Raw genomic sequence first — 18713 nt, 5'->3', positions numbered from 1 at the left:
ACACGCAGAAACTTACATACGAAACTTTCCCATTATTTTGACGTTCATAGATCGAGCTTCATATTAAAGTAATTTTATGAAATTACTGTATTGGGGAACTCGATCTATAAACGCCAAAGTAGTGGGAAAGTTTCAGCGTGTAGCTTTATTTGAACAAAGCTGTTAGTCCAAACTGATCGTGTGTACCCCGCTTAACCAACGAAAAGTTATCGACATTTAAACTATCGATTAAAAAATGTCTTCGACTTTTCAATTCCAATATTCTGCGTAAGCATCCCTAAACGCCGGTGGAAGATTGTTGATGGAACAGCGGGTAAAGGTTGAAAGCAGAAAATGCAACTAAATAATTAAAGAAAAAAACTACAATACATATTAAGCAAAAGGTGTGGAATGTAAACAAACGAAAATTCTAAAATTAAAACTACCAGTGAATATTTTTATTTCAAACTTCATTGGCTTGCGCCTACGCGGAAATGACAACAAAGTGAAAATTGCAACAAAATAAAAAAATGTTTGCCGGTTGAAATATATGACGTTGTTTTCAGCTGTTATTGCTGTTATTATTCCATCGTATGTTTCTCAGCTTTTCCACATTGACGCATACATAGTTGTTATTGTTGTTTCTATTACGTTATTGTCGAGCTTCTCGCTGTCCATTGTAGGTAAGCAGGAGAGATAGTGAGTGGTCTGTTTGGGTGACACCAGTAAAACCCCTCGTTAGATAGGGGGAGAAAGAGGTGATGTTTTTGTTTTATCAATCATCTCAGCGAGATAGGAGGAATAATTTTTGTTGAGCTTTAATCTAATCAAGCAGCAAAGCAAAATAAAACAATACAAATTTAAAATAAAATTGCTTGTTATTTCTCATGTCATGTACGTCTGTCCAATGCATGGCGAGGTGGTAGTGTGTTTTTGCAAATCGTCGTCGTCAAACGAATAGCACAGCAGCAGAAGTAATAGCAACGAAAGCAGCAGACCCAAGGTAGATTTTTGACATTCGTAAAACGAACGTAACCCCAATCATCAGCCGCGCCAGCCAGCGGAACAGACATTTAGTTTGTTAAAGTATTTTGCTGGAGAATAAAGCAGCTCAGACAGAAGGAGAACCTATTCATTGCCCGTTTATTACAAATTGGCATGGGATATAAGTTACAGATTAATTAACTGTTAAAGTATAAGGTAAACATTTTGGAGGGGCATTGGAAAGGTGACAAGCAAGCTCTACTAACTTGTCGAGTTGTTGACCGTCAGATCAGCAATGTTTTTTGTTGCTGATTTAAAATTTAAATCCATCACGTTTTGTAGTGTGTGGAGAAGGGGGGGGGGGGGGGCAGACAGGCTGCTGACGTTACAATAAATAAAACAAGGGGTCGCGTTCAAGTCTAAAATTCAAAATTGTATTTTCTTCTCTTTTCATATTTTGTTACCTCCACTGATGTTCTGCCACATATTCAACATTTCCATGTTCTACAACAAATGACAAAACAATGGATAAAAACAAAACAATGAAACATCCCACACACATGGAATTTGGAATGCCGACAACAAAAGGATAGTTTTCAAGACAGCTGGTGGTGGTATTAAGTGAAAAAAGCTTTGCAGCGTAGATAACAAAAACACCGGAGGAAAGTTCAAGAACCTCTTTTTTTATTCAATAAAATCGAAAACACCAACAAAACTACATAAAGCCACCAATGTGGATTTGATACGTTTGTGTTTTGGATTTGGCACTGTAAACTCTGCATTGACCAAATTCTTTTGTTTAAACAATTTCCGTTTGCTTTGGAACCAGTAGTTCACCGCAACAACATGGCCAAAAATAATATTGACACATTAGTCAATGAATGGGATGAACTCAGTCGTGAGTTTAATGATTTAGAGGTAAGTTATTGGAATTTCACACTCAACAATATTTGTTATGGCCGACGACCTGCTCTAAATTTGATATCTCTCTTTTACTTTCATTGTAGGAATGCAATCGTAAATATATTGAACTATTGGAACAACTACATTCCCATCAACACAAATGTTTCAATGAAATCAAACATCAGCGATACCGCATGAATCAAATCAGCGCATCTCTAAGACAGTAAGTAACGTTTGTTTGAAATATTTGAATACCGAATGAACCATTGAAATTTGGACTTTAAATTGAGATAAGTGCTAGTTATGTGGTTGGTGGCTATTATAAAGATATGCGATAAAAGTACTGAATGCTTAAAAACCGGTTAACAGCTAATAGTTGCTATCAGCGTTGCTGAAGTGTATTGTCAATGCAAAATAAACATAAAAGTTCATTGACGGCAGCATAGTAGTGATGATTAGTTGATGCTTAGCTGGTCTAGACCCGGTCATGGCACAATTACCAGGTAGATGCATCAGCAAACAACTACAATAAAACGAGTTCAGTACTGTGAAATGTCAAAAATGTTTTCCAAAAATAAAGCGATTTACACATTTTTTCAACAAAATTTTGTTAGGCAGTTATTAATAAACACATTATAACAAAAATCCGTGAAAAATTCACAGCTTTTCTTTTAATTTTTTTTTTTAATTTTGTGTTTTCAATTACAACAACTTTTTTGACAGCTCACAGTACATCAGCTGGGCTGACGCGGGTACCTGTATGATTGTGCCATGGACCCGGTTTAAGGCGTGATCGTAGATATACCAAGGGACACTGATTACAATTTAGGTCGTGCTTTAATCGCACTGCTTTGAGGGCCGACCAATGCAATGAGGGTATCAACGTGAGACTCGGTGTGTCCTGAATATAAGAATATAATTTTAAATAATGGAAGAAAGGATGTTGATACGACTGTCACTTTAAACGGCATAACGTGTGTGGACATAAGACGTGAATATTGAACGGTTTAGCATCTGTGGACCAGAACCAGGGAAAACAGGATAAAAATCCCATTTGCTTTGTTATTTTGACCGTTAAGAACCGTCTATACAGAGTTCATATGTTCTAGAAAGATGTTTATTGGGATCTGAGGTACGTTTTTGTAGTTGGTTGTTTGATTCAAATTTGATCGGTTTGATAGCTACATACCAAAACCCGAGAAAAATTTTTAAAAGGAATTTGACCTTGGCGATTTTTACCTTGCAGATGAAGTTTGATGGATTATATGTGTTCACAATTTTTGTTCCTTAAGACAAGATCTACAACTTTGCCTCTGGGATAAATTCAAAATTCCTAACGGTTTGGAAGATATAGTCTTGAAAAATTACCCCTTTTTTAAACCAAAGCCTCAAACCTTTGGAGGCCTATAATCGCGAAAGTTGGTCTTCTATCACGCTGCGGTGTCAGAATATGGTTAATAATTTTCGTGTTGCACAGTGTATCTCAAAAATGGTAAAACCTACGAAAATACCATTAAGGTCAATCTTGTAGAGAATTTTCACTGCTACAACATTTTCTCTAATCACTTTTAGATCTTGCTGTTTTCAAGCAAAATCGTGAAAACATACTAAAGCCCTAAAAATTTAAACAGTGATGGCTATTTATTTGAAAATCCCTTCGGCAATTTTTTGTTTTTTGATTTTTCTCATCTATAAACATTGTAGTTTTGGAATCCACAAAAAATTCCCACGTGTAAGCACCTTTCATTTAAAACTAGTTAACCCATTTCGTACTTGGTGTTCGATTTTTCGAACAGTAAAATCACTCTTTTTCAAAAAAAATATTTATGGATGAAAAGGGTTAAATTTTAAACAAGTTTTGGTATATGTACGTATGTACACGGTGCGCCTTAACTAATTTTAAATGGAAGGTGCTTACACATGGGAAATTTTTCAAATTGAGGCATTGCACTCACTGTATTGCCTCCTTATAAATCAATGTCATTACTGCAATTTCCCAAATTAAACTTATATTTCTTGACCTAGGACAAAATAAATCATCCAATCTTGTAGAGAATTTTCACAGCTTCAACATTTTCTTTAGTCCCATTTTGATATGACTTGCGGTTTCCAAGCAAAATCTTGAAAACCTAAAAAAAATCCTAAAATTGAGAATTTTGATCGCGATTTATTTAAAAATCTCTCCGCCGATTTTTTCTGGTTTTTTATATTTCGTATGTATGAACAGTGATGTTTCATAATCCGCAAAATCTTCCCATGTGTAAGCGGTTTTCATCAAAAGTTAGTTAAGGCGCACTGAGCATGATATTGTTTTATAAGGAGGCGATACAGTCAGTGCATTGTCTCAATTTGAACTCGTATATCTCAGAAACGGTAAAACCTACAAAAATATCACAAATGTCAATCTTGTGGAGAATTTTCACAGCTACAACATTTTCTTCAGGCCCATTTACATAGGACTCGCGGTTTCCAAGCAAAATCGTGAAAACCTAAAGAACTCCTTAAATCGCGATTTATTTGAAAATCCCTCCGGCGATTTTTTTTTCTTGACATTTCTCATCTATGAGCATTGTAGTTTCAGAATCTGCAAAAACTTCCCAGCTGTAAGCAACTTCCGTTTAAATTTGGTTAAGGCACACCGTGTGTATAAAGTCTAATCTGTCAGCAAAAAAAAAAAATTGTTCCCTTCCAGCCAGACGGACGGACGGAAACTGCTAAATCGACTCCAAATTGCCTGAAACGGATTTAGTCCAAACATCCTTGGGGTATAAAACCATTATTTCGATGGCGTACACAGCAGAATAACGCCAGCTGCCAAGCAAACACTAAAGGTTTTACCCCAGTTAAGATCCGGACGATGCAGCCGCCTCAATTCATATTGGGCCCGAATTAATGCCCTTTACCCTACACATGACCGGCATGTGGATTGGGACCACAAAACACGCTGCATTTGTTTGGCTTCCCAGCTAAACTCTCTAATGTGTCTCCACGAATTTCTGAATCTGTGTACAGAGAAACCTCTAAGAGATAGTTGCATAAAGTACACGAACGAACATTTTTGTGTTGCTATAACTACAACATAAAGTCTTCTATAGGCAACAGAAACCATTTTAAAGACATGTATAGGTAATAAGATATTTCTTGAAGTCTTCTTTGGATTACGGAAAAATATTGGAAAATTGTCAGGGTGTTTCCGGTACTGAAGTCAAGTTACAACTAGAACAGACAGTGCCACAAAACAATAGAGTTATCAATAGCATGCGGCCAACACTAAACCACGCTGTTCAAGGCTGTAAAAAAACCAAGCTTCAGCCACGCATAAAATGTGGGTGGCATGTTTGGCCACCAGTCATACTTGGAATTTAGAAACACGAAGTTTAAATTTCACAAATGGAAGAAAGTGATTCTCCAAAGAGAGGTGATATCTTCATCTGTGATCCCGCGCCCTCATGGTGGATGACTGTTCGTGGCACCAGATCCCATCGTTGATAACGTATGTGATTGCCTTAATGCTTATCTAATTATATTGATCTCTTGTAACTTGCTTTCATAAGAGCCACATTGTTCCTCACATGTACAGTGGAGATGGAGCATCCATTGAATTTACATGTCGATGGGTCCATATTTTCGAAACCCCAAAATACATACTAGACTTAATATTCGGCACTTGAAGGGCCGATGTGTTGTTGGCCGGGAAAGATGTTTACGGTCTAGTCAGAGGGTTCTAAAGTTACAACAGAGAACCTGAAGTTCAACAGGCCTATTAAGCCGGTTTGAATACTGACACAATCGTGAGGAATACAGCCCTATCAGTGGAAGCGGAAGAAAAACAGCTACCACGAGAAAGAAAATTGTTGGCGACACATTAAAATGTTGTTGCTGTAGCAGCATTAAACCTACGTAGAAGCATAGGTTTGCTGCTGGGTTGGCAGCCGCTGGCAGAAACACTACGGCGGTTGGTGTAGCCGCCTAAATTCGTGTTAGATTTTATTAATTAATGGGACAACACAGAACAGCTCCCTGATGTTAAATAATGGATCGCATGAACAGACAAGCGAACTCAGCTAGATGGATACATTTTATCCAGGGTTAGTCTTTCCCATACTTGGAATTAAAAACAGTATCTGTTTAGTATAATTTATATACATTCACGTGTTATAGCTGCTACAATAACAACAGCTTTTTTTATAAAGTCACGGAAATTAAAAGATCACTTCATTGTATTATCTAGATTTGCCAAAGGGCACAGAGTAAAAAAAAAACAAAGTAATAAATATGTATATTCTAGATTATTATTCAAATTTGTTGCAGTTTCTAATGTTCTTAGTCTTGTTTTATATTATAAATAGCAGCCACCACTCATGTCAGTCTATCAATGAGTTAACTTTTAGTTTTGCAAGATGTCTAGAAATCAAGAAAGGCCTTATCAGAAATAATTGCAAAATTTGTTTCTATGCCATCAGACGAGGTACTTAGACGTTGAGAAGCTATCAACTATTAATCGCTTCTTAGAAAGGTGTTTTATTTTTAGACTGCACAATCTATTCGTTTGGGAATTTTTTTTCAACCTTGAACCTGAGAAATTTTCAAAATGATCACGTTTCATAACTACAAAAACAAATTGTGCGCACACATATATAAATGGGGTACATACATATATATGTATATGTTTATGATGTTGACGATGATGCTGATTCCAAGTGATTTTTCGCAACAAGAAAAATCAATAGTTGTGCTTGTTGTGAACGTGAATCAGAATTGAATGCAAGCAATAAAAACACAAATTGAAAAAAGAAAAATTATTCATAGCTAAGAATATTTGTTTTAGATTTTTTTTTTCATAGTTCAGAAAAAAAAATAGTAAACTAAAGAAAAATACATTGTATGGGTTATGAGACACAATAAAAGAAAGAGACTGTAGGTCTCTTTGTTAGATATCCCACATACACTGCAGTGCATCCTACACCATTGACATAAATACATGGATATTTCTTTTATACTAAAGCTAATTATAAGAAGTTTAATACAAATAACTGCTCTGTTCCAGAACCTACAATAATCTACTATTTTTGAATTATTGACTATTTTACCTTTATAAATATTCAAAAACAGCCGATTCTTGCAGTTTCTGGAACAGAGCAATTATGTTTATAACTAATTAAAGTAGTTAGTGATGAATCACTTTTCAATTTATTGATAAAAATAGACCCACAGAAGAATTAGTTTTAAACATTATTTTTATTAAACACTTCTAATTTTTCTCAAATATAATTTGCTTAGAGTACATGTACATATAACAATGTCTCATTAATTTCTTCCATGGTCATATCAAAAGCATTACTAATACCTTTAAAAATAATTTTGACACCTTTGAATTTGTTGCTATTGGTAAAAATTGTTTATTTTTTGCTTTCTTGGAGATATATCTGAACTTTGGAACATTATTATTTTAAATGTTGCTGACACCTTGATAAATAATAAATAAATTATATCAGCAATTGTTTATTGTGATACCTACCACACACGTTTGTTTTCTTATCAAACTCTTGTGGATGAACGACAATGTTATTTTGTTCTTTTATGGATAACAAGAAACAACTTTTACCATTCTTCATTATGGCTAATGGATACCACCACCACACCAATTATTTTCATAATGAAAATGTTTATTTTTTAATTGCCAGTTGGAATTTTATTAGTCGGTCAACACCAATAGACTGATTCTAGGTAAAATACCAACAACAACATACCTTATCATAAAATAACATACTCTCACCATATAATGGACACTAAAATATAAAATAGAACAACAACTACAATGGCCATTATTCCAACTAGAATGAAAACAAAACAAATCCAATGTTCAAATTTCAATAAAAATTCTCATAATGGAAATTTAAGAAGTTTTTTGTTGTTACTTTCTTCGTCAATTAGACTATAGTACCGTGCAAAAGTTCACTTTGCCAAAGAAATAATGACTTGTTGCAAGAACAACAACAAACAGCAGAGAAACTTACGTACATATTTAATAGAACGATTGGCGGTGGCTTTTTTATTAAACATTCAGTCAGTCATACCATCACAAACACGTTCTCCCTAATAAAACTTCTGAATTTATCTACAAACATACATATGTATGTATATAAGTAATGTTAATATTATTGTTTTGTTAGTGATAAACAATTAATTGGAATTTTGTTAACATATATTAAAATTATGTATTAATTGTAATAATAAAAAGGTAGATATTTATTAACCCTTTATTAGAAGTAACAATTATTACCTTACGAAGCAAGAGGGGATAGTGTCCTTAAATATGATAAAATGGGCTAATATAAATTCTTCACCATGTTATTGCCAATTAGTATAGATCCTTGATATCCCTTAGAAAGATTCAGGCACTTGAAAATTGCGCAGACTCTGGAAGGGCAGACAGGATAAGAATTTTTAAATAAGAAGTTTCGTACTAGCCACAATTTTTGCATTAATTTTAACAAAGTGATTCCCCAACCAATCAAACCTATCAGAGACCCACATATCAATGTTAATATGTCCAATGTCATAAAATACTGAATGCAATAATTAATTACCTGTTCGCTAAAGTATAATTAGATTGATAATATTTCGTTTGGTGTACCAATAAACATTGCTAGCTACAAAGAAGTCGCATGGTAAATGCATTTTGTACCATACATATGTACATATGTATGTATTTACTGCAATCCGATTTCCCCTTCTAGAAACATCTATTAGAAATTTGATAACTTTAATCACTAATAATACTAACGATCTTTGAAATACATAACTAACTTTTTCATTCATTTATTTTCCTTTCAGATTCAAAAATACCCAATCAGAAGAAGAAAAACAAAAAGTAGCTGAACTTCAAAAAAATACTCTAAAACGTAAAGCACAATTGCATGAAATTGAACAGTCATTACCCACAAAATCTGGACGTTATCTAAGGGTAAGAGCATGATGTGCAATTAATCGCCAACAAATTTTAAACAACTAATTTCTGGGCATTTCGTTTTTATTTTTTTTAGATAATTCTCGGTGATGTTAATGTCTCCATATTGAACAGAAATGACAAAGTCCGTTACAAAGATGAATACGAAAAATTCAAACTGATACTCAATGTCATTGGTTTGCTGTTGGCATTTTTAAATTTAATATTTAATTACAGGTGAGTTGCAAGAATGTAGACAATAACGAAGATTTGCGAAAAGAAATCCTAACTGAACACCAAACGTTGGTCAGAAATTTGAAGCCAGAGTCTCAATTCTACGCCTTGGCACATGATTAGGCTATAAATTGTGTCTATGTTACTCACATTCAAAGTTAAGTTTAAGCAAGCGTGGTCACTGGAACAGCCACTCCACTCGAATACCTTTGGTCCACTGTCTTTACCCTAGGTGATGTGAAGATAAACGTTAGATCTGAGTGTTGAATTGTCGTGGCAGCTGACGCTCTTCAGCTGCGATAGATATAGGCAAAGATTCTTCCAGTACGACAACATAATGAGATGCTATCGTTGCAGTACTTGCTCTGGTGTTACCGTGAGAGCCATCCCAATCACCATCTGCTGGCCACCAATACACCCAGGCATATCAAGAAGGATATTCATGCTCTAGAGACGATGACTGCATTCCCACAATAATTGCTTATGGTCTTAGCAACTGTGTCCGTGTGAATGCTGTTCAAACCTGCCTGATATGCCTGTTGATCTAGTGGTTCTCTCCTATATTGTTGGACCGTCGTCTCTAGAGCATGAATATCCTTCTTGAATGCCTGGGTGTATCGGTGGCCAGCAGATGGTGATTGGGATGGCTCTCACGGTAACACCAGAGCAAGTACTGCAACAATAGCATCTCATTATGTTGTCGTACTGGAAGAATCTTTGCCTCCTCATGTAGATGGTCCACTGTAAATTTGAGGAGGCACCCTGTTGCTGTTCTCAGGGCGGCTTTCTGACAAATTTGTCACATAAATTCGGGGACCAAACTGGCACCGCATAGCTTACCACAGACCGACCTATCGCTTTTTACGTGGTCAACAAGGTTTCTTTATCTGCACCCCAAGTGCTGCCGGCTAGGGACTTGAGGACCTTGTTCCTACATTTCAGTTTATCGCAGTTAGCTGTGGCATGCGCGGACGACGTGAAAGTGGTGTCGAATGTGACCCCTAGAATTTTTGGGCAGTTTGTGATCGGAATTCTGCTACCATCGACCCTAATATTCAACTCTCTTCTATACTGCGCCGTCCATGTGGTGAACAGAGTGGCCGTCGATTTAGTGGCGGATATCTGCATATTCCTCGCGTGGAAAAAGGTGGTAAGATCGGTTAAATATGAGTTCAGTCCCTCACAGATGTCATCAGGGTAGGTACCTGACGCAAGGATCGTACAATCATCCGCATACGTTACGATCTCAATGCCTTATGGAGGGGACTGAATACAGGAAAGGTAGAGGTTAAACAGTTCCGGAGATATCACCCCTCCTTGGGGAACTCCCTGTTTCACTCTATGGGGCTTGGATTTCTTGTTCCTGAACTCCACATACGACTGGCGACCCCACATATAGTTGATTATCCAACGTTTCAGACTTGGCCGGAGGGTTGGTTGTCTGCTCGATGTCCTCGAACAGCGTGGAGTGCTTGACAGTATCAAAGGCTTTTAATAAGTCAAGCGCCACCATCACTGTTCTATCACACTGCCTCTCCTGGTTGAGTCCTCGACAAATATGTGTGGAGATGGCGTGCAGCGCTGTTGTCGTGCTGTGCTGCTTACGGAATCCATGCTGATGATCGGCAACTTGATAGCTATTTCTAATGCTGGGGAGGACTAAGGCCTCAAGGGTCTTCGCTACGGGTGACAAAAGCGAAATCGGCCTGTACGATTCACCTTTGCTGGCATTCTTGCCTGGCTTCAGTAGCGGGACCACCCTGCCCATTTTCCAGACTTCGGGAACAATAAAAGTGGCTAGCGACAGATTGAGAACTTTAGTGAGATACTCCACTCCCGGCTCATCCAGCTGTTTCAACATTAGCATGGAAACTCCGTCAGGGCCCAACGCTTTGGATGATTTAGCGTTCCTGATGGCATTCGCAACATCATCCATTGTAAACTGTGGTGGTTCATCCTCGGCAGGAAGAGATCTAATGCGACGTAACACTCTTCTCTTCGCCCTGTCACTCTCGGGGTGCTCGACAAACAGTCGATTGAAGTAACTTGCACACCTCTTCGGGTCAGTCAACGTAACGTCGCCAAACGTGACTGAGGTCCTGTCATCCCTCCTTCCGGGCTTAGAGAGTGACTTAACCGTTGTCCACAATTTACTTATACCGGCTCCAATGTTGCAACTCTTCAGATGATTTAACTACTTGTTCCGCTTATGTTCGCTGACCAGCCTGTTAACTTCCAGTGTCAGCTCATTGACTCTGGGGTCGTCGGGGTTGGTTCGCCTCTCCTGGGAAATTTGGTCTTACTTCGGTATATGGCGAGCGGCTGCAGCATTGATGATGTCTCGGAACGTCCTTTCCGCTACCCGAACATCAGAAGGATTGGGCAATTTTCTGAAGCGGTGATTGGTGAACTCTCTGAAACTCGGCCAATCAGCTTTTTTATGATTGACGAACGTGCGTCGTTCAGAGATGATGAAGTCGGGTGGTGTGCTAATGGAGACAATTATGGGGAGATAGTCTGATCCAAGGGAAATGACGGGTTGCCAGGTAACGTCATTTGTCAGACCAGGTGACACGATGGTTATGTCAGGCGAACTGTGACACTCTCCTCTAATTCTGGTAGGGGCGTCCTCATTGACCCTACAAAACGTAGAGCTATCAATCTGCTCAGCCAGCGCTGTACCTCTCTGGTCGTTTCCGAGGGCCGAATGCCACATCTCATGATGCGCATTAAAATCCCCCAGGACCAGACAATTATGACCTTGCTAGAGCGGGCTAATGTCAGGCCTATAATCAGGGATACAGCTATTTCTCGGCGGGATGTATACATTCAGCAACTCTATCTCGGCAGCTCCACACCTGACTGCTACCCCCATACATTCCATGTACGGGTCATTAGAGACAGGCTCAAGCGAGATAGGTCTGTATTGGACAGACTGGTGCAATAGGAAAGCCAATCCCCCACCTCCACTTCTGGTGCGATCTTTCCCCAGAACATTGTAACCATTACAATGTTCTAAGCTGTGGTTGTTGTTCAGCTTGGTTTCCTGCACCGCTGCGACCTTGATGTTCTTCCGACTCATAAAATCTACTATCTCCTCGATCTGACCTCGGAGTCCATTGCAATTCAATTGCAAAAAGGCTGCATTTTCGGGGTTTGGGACAACAACGGCTGGTGTTAAAGGCTGCGTGTGCGGTTGTTGCCGAGGGGGGGACTGCGGGGGAGTTTCGTAATCAGACGACGAGGGAGTCTCGTAATCCGACGACGACTCACTGGGGACTGTGTTCACGCAGCATGCAGCAACATAGTCCCTGTCGTAGTCCCTCACGTGGACGAGTCCAGAGCAACCCCTTAGATGCACCCACTCCTGACATATATTGCATCTCACCGAAGGTTGGATGTGGGTGAAGATGCGGATGTGACAAACTGAGCACAGATATATTGGTCCTGGGTTTTCCACCGTCCCGGCTCGGACCAATAGAATTCGGAGCAGGCATTCCGGGATATGCTGCTCCCAATACAGAAAAACGAAACAAATACAAACATGTACACACTGAGGAGGCAGCCGCTGGCCGGAACATTGGTTTTGTGTTGTTCCGGGTCAATCCGGTACGAAAGAACCCGCTGCTGTCGTGTCCAGTAGTTGTTGCAGTGTATCCTCTGTGTCCGACTGCGTTCATAAAAAATCACTATACAGTTAGGCAAATGCAGCGTGTCATGCGGTCATGGCTAGTGTTTTCGGAAGAATACTGTGTTCCACCTGAAATTTGATCTTTATTGCTTTCAGGGTTGCCTTTAGAGTGCCCCGGTCATAAGAATTGAATCAACTTTTCGATATTCTTTAGGAGAAGGTTTGAGTTGCAAGGCTTTCCTAGCTTTGGTAATAAAAGTTAACTTTATTTCTCTCCATAGATCGGGTACGTAAATATTTTCCATCACTGCCCGTAAAGCAAAAAAAAAAAGAAAAACATCTTCTGTACTGGAGAAAATTTTAATTCAATTTGTCTTGCACTTTAATGGATATTAACATCACCATCTTCTCATTACCTTGCTGGCAAAAATACGTCGCAAGTTTTTACATTCCTTTGGCACGCAAATGGTTAACATCATTAATCCCTCTCACTATCCGCATACCTAACTTTTTGCAAGTGAAATGACATCATTAATTTCTTTCTTTCCTTTACAGGGCTTTGGAATTGTCATACATTTTCTTGTTGGTTTGGTATTATTGTACCCTCACTATTCGCGAATCGATATTGAAAGTAAATGGCTCACGTATTAAGGGTTGGTGGCGGGCCCATCACTTTATTTCCACAGTGGCTGCTGGTGTACTATTGGTATGGCCTCAAGGTGAACATTGGCAACTATTCCGTAATCAATTTATGTACTTCAATGCATATATCAGTAAGTAAAACAGAAGCATTTTATTTTTCTAACATTTCATTAACATTTTATGGTCATACATCCTTTAGGTATTGTCCAATATCTTCAATTTGGCTATCAAAAAGGTCTACTATATCGTCTGAAGGCATTGGGTGAACGTCACAATATGGATATCACCATTGAAGGTTTCCATTCATGGATGTGGCGTGGCTTGAGCTTTTTATTACCCTTCCTGTTTATTGGTTATGCCTTCCAGGCCTATAATGCATGGACCTTATATAAATTGGCTTTCAATCCACCAGATGCACCATGGCATGTAAGTTGAAGACAGGAGTCAGATGTTTGAAATGTTGACGGAGGTATGAACAAATGCTTTCTTTGCTATTCTAGGTATCTGTTATGAGCGGTTTGTTCACTTTGTTGTTCTTTGGAAACATTACCACAACTTTGTTGGTGGTACCCGAAAAGATTCGTGAACGTGCCAAGGAACGTTACCGTCTATTGAGCATGGGCAAATCCATGAAATTGAGAAAGCAAATGAAGGTAAGTAATTGGAGAAAGACATATTGGGCAGAATGGGCTACTTCTTCAGAATGTAAATTGTTTGACAATCATATCGTTAATATGCTGATGAAGTTTTGGCAGGTTTTTAATATTAACTTTTTTTGTATATTTTTGAATTTTTGGCACATGTTTAATAATATTTATTTGTTTCACCTTACAGAACAGTATGAGTGAATCGGATACTTCAGCACAAACCAGTCCAGCATCGTCACCCGTAACGGAAAACTCAACCCCCAAAACAATAAATTCTCAAGAGGATGATAAGAAAGACAACTAGTGATACTTTGAGGCTACAAGGAAAATCATGTGAAAACGAATTCCTTTTGGGAGCACAACTTGAAAGGAATTTATTTTAAAGACCGAAGAAATATTTATGAATTTCTAGTATAGAAACTAACCTACCGAAAATACTAGCAACAACAAAAACAACAATTTCAGGGCAACAACAAACCAAACTCAAATTCATGGACATCTACTGCAAAGTCAATCTATTCTATTCTTTTGTGTAGAAACCAACCTAAACAACTTAAGTGGGTTGTGGATGGTTTATGGACAAATGGAAGCTCTACAGAAATGTTCCTTCTACATTTTTTTACATTTTTGTTAATTTATTTTCTAACTATTAAATAATTTTCGTTTTTTCTTTAAGTCAGCTCAGGAATAGCCCATTCTACACAAACAAAAAAACAAATCTTGAATTGTTTCCCTTGCATTTTTTCGTGAGCAATTCATTTTAATTAGAATTATTTTAATTTATTTTCTTCTTTTCTCTTTTTGGATTAGTTAGCATGATTTGTAATAGAATAGAAAAAAATACTATTCTAATTTTTAATTTGTAATTGTATTGTTTGTATTATTTTTTCCATTACAACAAGAACAACCGTTAGCATTTAATTAAATTAATTTTTTTTCATTTGTTAGGTTATTATTTTTTTAATATATCAAATGTGTTGAAGCCAAATGTCACCCTCACTCCTTTACAAATCACAATGTAATCCCTCTTAGAATAATAAACGAGTATTTTGTTTGTATGTATTTGTATTTCCGTTTTTGGATTCATGAAAACAGAAGAACAGCGGATTTTGGAAAAATATCCCTTAGAATCACAAAAATAATTTTAATAATTGTAATTACAACTTCTATGTGATTTCATAAAAAATATTGAAAGTAAAACATAAAATGGAATAAAGAACAAGTTAAAGGAACCCGTCTGTAATTGTGATTTTCTTCGAAGGAAAAGGCAATATAAGTAACTTTAAAATAACATCTATGGCATCTGGAAATATATTAAGGGGTCTTATATATTACATGTCAATTGTGCAGTCATCAGGTTCAGGAGGATGCAGGAAATTTCACATCCTTTTTGAGGTGATAATATACACAGAATATGCAAGTATGCATCAAATAGCAAAAGATAAGCAGCGTGGTTTTAATTGCTCCTATTAGGGTAACCCTAGTACTACCACATAAAATGCAACAATCTGGCAGCATTATAGCAGTGTTGCATGCATCAGTAGTTTTAAGTTATTATCTCTCTATACTCATTGTCAGTACACAGTCAGTTAGTTACTTCGCAACCACCAATTAATAGACATCTCATCAGTACATATTTCGTTATAGTTCATTGTTCTTCATAATTAATACTTTATTTCAACTCATAAAACAACTTAAAGTTTTATTCAATAAATGAATTGATTGTTATGTTTAAACATCGTCTTTCATTCAATCGACCACCTCCGTAAGAACATAACAATTTGGCGACGAGGATTTTGGAACAAAGATTAATCATTCTCGATAACAATTTGGCGACGAGGATTTTGGAACAAAGATGTATCATTCTCGCTAACAATTTGGCGACGAGGATTGTGAATTGAAAACAACACTCAGTAACAAAAGGAATTTCACAATTTCATCAGAACTTTCAACAAGGCTGCGTAATAACATCAAGACATCGCACACAATAAAAGTTGTGGCAGGAAGATTTTCAAGGAAAACATCAAAACGCACAGGCGCAAGTTCATCAGGAACATTCTAACAAGAATTTTCAAGAAATCTTCAGCGATCAACACTCACACTCACAACAGTTTGCAGTCTCACATATACAACAATTTTCTTTCAGCTCAACACACACACCATAGCAACGTGGGAAATTTCATCATTTTTGCAGCGCACACATACAGACATACGACGGCAGCGTCTCTAACAAAATTGTAACGGCTGAAAACACAGATACTAGAAAAATCTAGACATGTCGGAACAAGCGAATATTGTAAAATTACTTGCACAGCAGCAAGAGCAAATAGCAAAGCAGCAGGAACAATTTGCGCAACAACAGGAATTACTAAATAAACTCACACAAATCATCGCTGGACAACAAGGTGCAAACGCAGTTTCATCATCAGTTCCAGGTGGAGAATCATCAGTGGCAAAAGCCCACCTCATGGAATCTTTAGCTAATTCCATGACGGATTTTCACTATGAGCCTGACAGTGGTTTATTATTTGAATCGTGGTACAATCGTTTCAAACACATCTTCGAAAGGGAAGCAAGTGCACTGGACGATGCAGACAAAGTAGGACTTTTGTGGAGAAAAATGTCCAATCACATTCATGAACGATTCAAGAATTTCGTGTTACCAAAACAACCTCAAGAACTTTCATTGGCAGACACAATCAAGCATCTTACAAGACTATTTGGCAGAACAGAAACACAAGTAAGTCTACGATACAAGTGTCTCCAAATCACAAAGATGGAAAATGAAGATTTTAAAGAATACGCTAGTCGTGTCAATCTTCAGTGTGAACTTTTTAAACTGGATGACTTAACTACAGACCAGTTCAAGTGTTTAATTTTCATACTTGGTCTTAAATCATCACAAGACAGTGACATCAGAATCCGTTTATTAAGGCATCTTAATGAAAGTAAGGAAGTAGTCAACTTAGAAAAGCTAGTTGATGAAACACAAAGCATTTTGGATTTGAAAAGTGACACAGAACTAATTGAGGGAAGCCAAAAACAGTGCAACAAAATTGGTAAGCCTCAACAAAAACAAAAGATACCAAAAACAGCATGTTGGTATTGTGGAGATATGCATTATGCAAAACATTGCCCCTACTCCAAGCACAAGTGTACCAAGTGTCAACAGATTGGTCACAAAGAAGGATTTTGCAACAGCATGCACAGGCAGAGCAAATCAAAACACAACAACGACAAACATCAACAAAGCAAAACCAATCATGATCAAAACTCAGAACAGAACAATGTGAGTCATCAGAATTTTAACACCAACAAAACAAAATTCAGCACAAAAACAGTATCTACAACAGATCCAGTCAAAATCAAGCAGGCAAGAAAATATGCTACAGTGAGTATTAATTCAAAGCAAGTGAAACTACAGTTGGACACGGCATCAGACATTACCATAATTTCTAAATCAACGTGGAAAAGAATCGGAAAGCCGGATGCATTTGAAACCACAGACACCGCCGAAGATGCAGGTGGCAATAAACTCACATTTTTTGCAAAACTTTTTCCAATAGAAGTGTCAGTTGCAGGAAAATCAAAAATTGTGGATTGTTACATTTCAAATTTGGAATCATTAAATGTCCTAGGCATAGATTGGATTGATATGATATATGGGATATTCCAATAGCAAAATGGTGTCATCAGATCAAGTTCACAGGAACTAAGTCATTGAACAATGTTTATCAAGTACTCAATGCTCACTTTCATCCCAGCCCAAATAGACAAGTCAAAAAAGCACTCAAAAAAAGGGAAGAGGAAGGAGCGACCGCAAAAGCATCTTCAAGAAGAAAAACTCACAACGTATTCAACGTTCATAAAAATCTATGTTCATCAGTCATGGACAGAAATCAGAAAAAGGAAAGTCAGTATAATTTCAAACACGGAAGTCGCATCAAGGTACATGCAGATCAACTTCAAACAAAAACAGGCGATACTTCTGCTTCATCAAACAAATTATCACCTTTGGACATATTACTTCGAGAATTCAACATTAAATTGCCGTATACAGATTCTACAGCATATCAACCAGAATCACACAGAGAAGACAGCCAGTTGAAGTAATATCCAGAAGCCCGGTTCAAACTTAAAAGGGGAGATATTAGGGTAACCCTAGTACTACCACATAAAATGCAACAATCTGGCAGCATTATAGCAGTGTTGCATGCATCAGTAGTTTTAAGTTATTATCTCTCTATACTCATTGTCAGTACACAGTCAGTTAGTTACTTCGCAACCACCAATTAATAGACATCTCATCAGTACATATTTCGTTATAGTTCATTGTTCTTCATAATTAATACTTTATTTCAACTCATAAAACAACTTAAAGTTTTATTCAATAAATGAATTGATTGTTATGTTTAAACATCGTCTTTCATTCAATCGACCACCTCCGTAAGAACATAACAGCTCCTAAAAGTATACTTCGTGAGTTACCAAACTCCTCAAATGCTTTTAAATGCGTGGGGTTGGTAACACCGGCAAAAACATCGAAATAACGCCATCTATTGAAACACATCTATGATTTTATTCGAAAACCCATTTTTAATGCAACAATTTTTTGGAAAAATTAACGACCGTAAAAAATTAGTTTTTTTTAGATCTCAAACTAAAATCTAATTGTAATTGTAGCCAAAACTTGTATAGCTGTGTGGCTGACTTCTTGAGTTAATAAAGGCAGTAGGTTTTTAAT

At 37.3% G+C, this 18713-nt stretch overlaps 1 protein-coding gene across 11 annotated transcripts; it reads left to right on the top strand.

The window, feature by feature from the left end:
* Positions 1 to 257: 257 nt before the first annotated feature.
* Positions 258 to 15201, top strand: LOC141399376 (transmembrane protein 120 homolog). 11 transcript variants are annotated; one of them, XM_073977994.1, is made up of 9 exons: positions 258 to 383; positions 1552 to 1881; positions 1971 to 2089; positions 8704 to 8833; positions 8913 to 9052; positions 13236 to 13453; positions 13522 to 13748; positions 13823 to 13975; positions 14157 to 15201. In XM_073977994.1, the coding sequence occupies exons 2-9, from the start codon at positions 1810 to 1812 to the stop codon at positions 14271 to 14273; spliced, it is 1176 nt and encodes a 391-aa protein (XP_073834095.1). In that variant the 5' UTR covers positions 258 to 383; positions 1552 to 1809; the 3' UTR covers positions 14274 to 15201. The 11 variants fall into 11 exon arrangements, with proteins under 11 accessions (XP_073834095.1, XP_073834100.1, XP_073834098.1 ...); XM_073977999.1 differs by having other exon boundaries at positions 266 to 313; XM_073977997.1 differs by having other exon boundaries at positions 266 to 383; positions 1557 to 1881.
* Positions 15202 to 18713: the final 3512 nt, after the last annotated feature.

This window comes from Musca autumnalis, unplaced genomic scaffold (genome assembly GCF_047663935.1).
Source record: "Musca autumnalis isolate F117 unplaced genomic scaffold, ASM4766393v1 scaffold_3, whole genome shotgun sequence".
Taxonomy (NCBI): Eukaryota; Metazoa; Arthropoda; class Insecta; order Diptera; family Muscidae; genus Musca; species Musca autumnalis.
The sequence above is the reverse complement of the archived record's forward strand: the minus strand, read 5'-3'. Positions and strand labels throughout refer to the sequence as shown.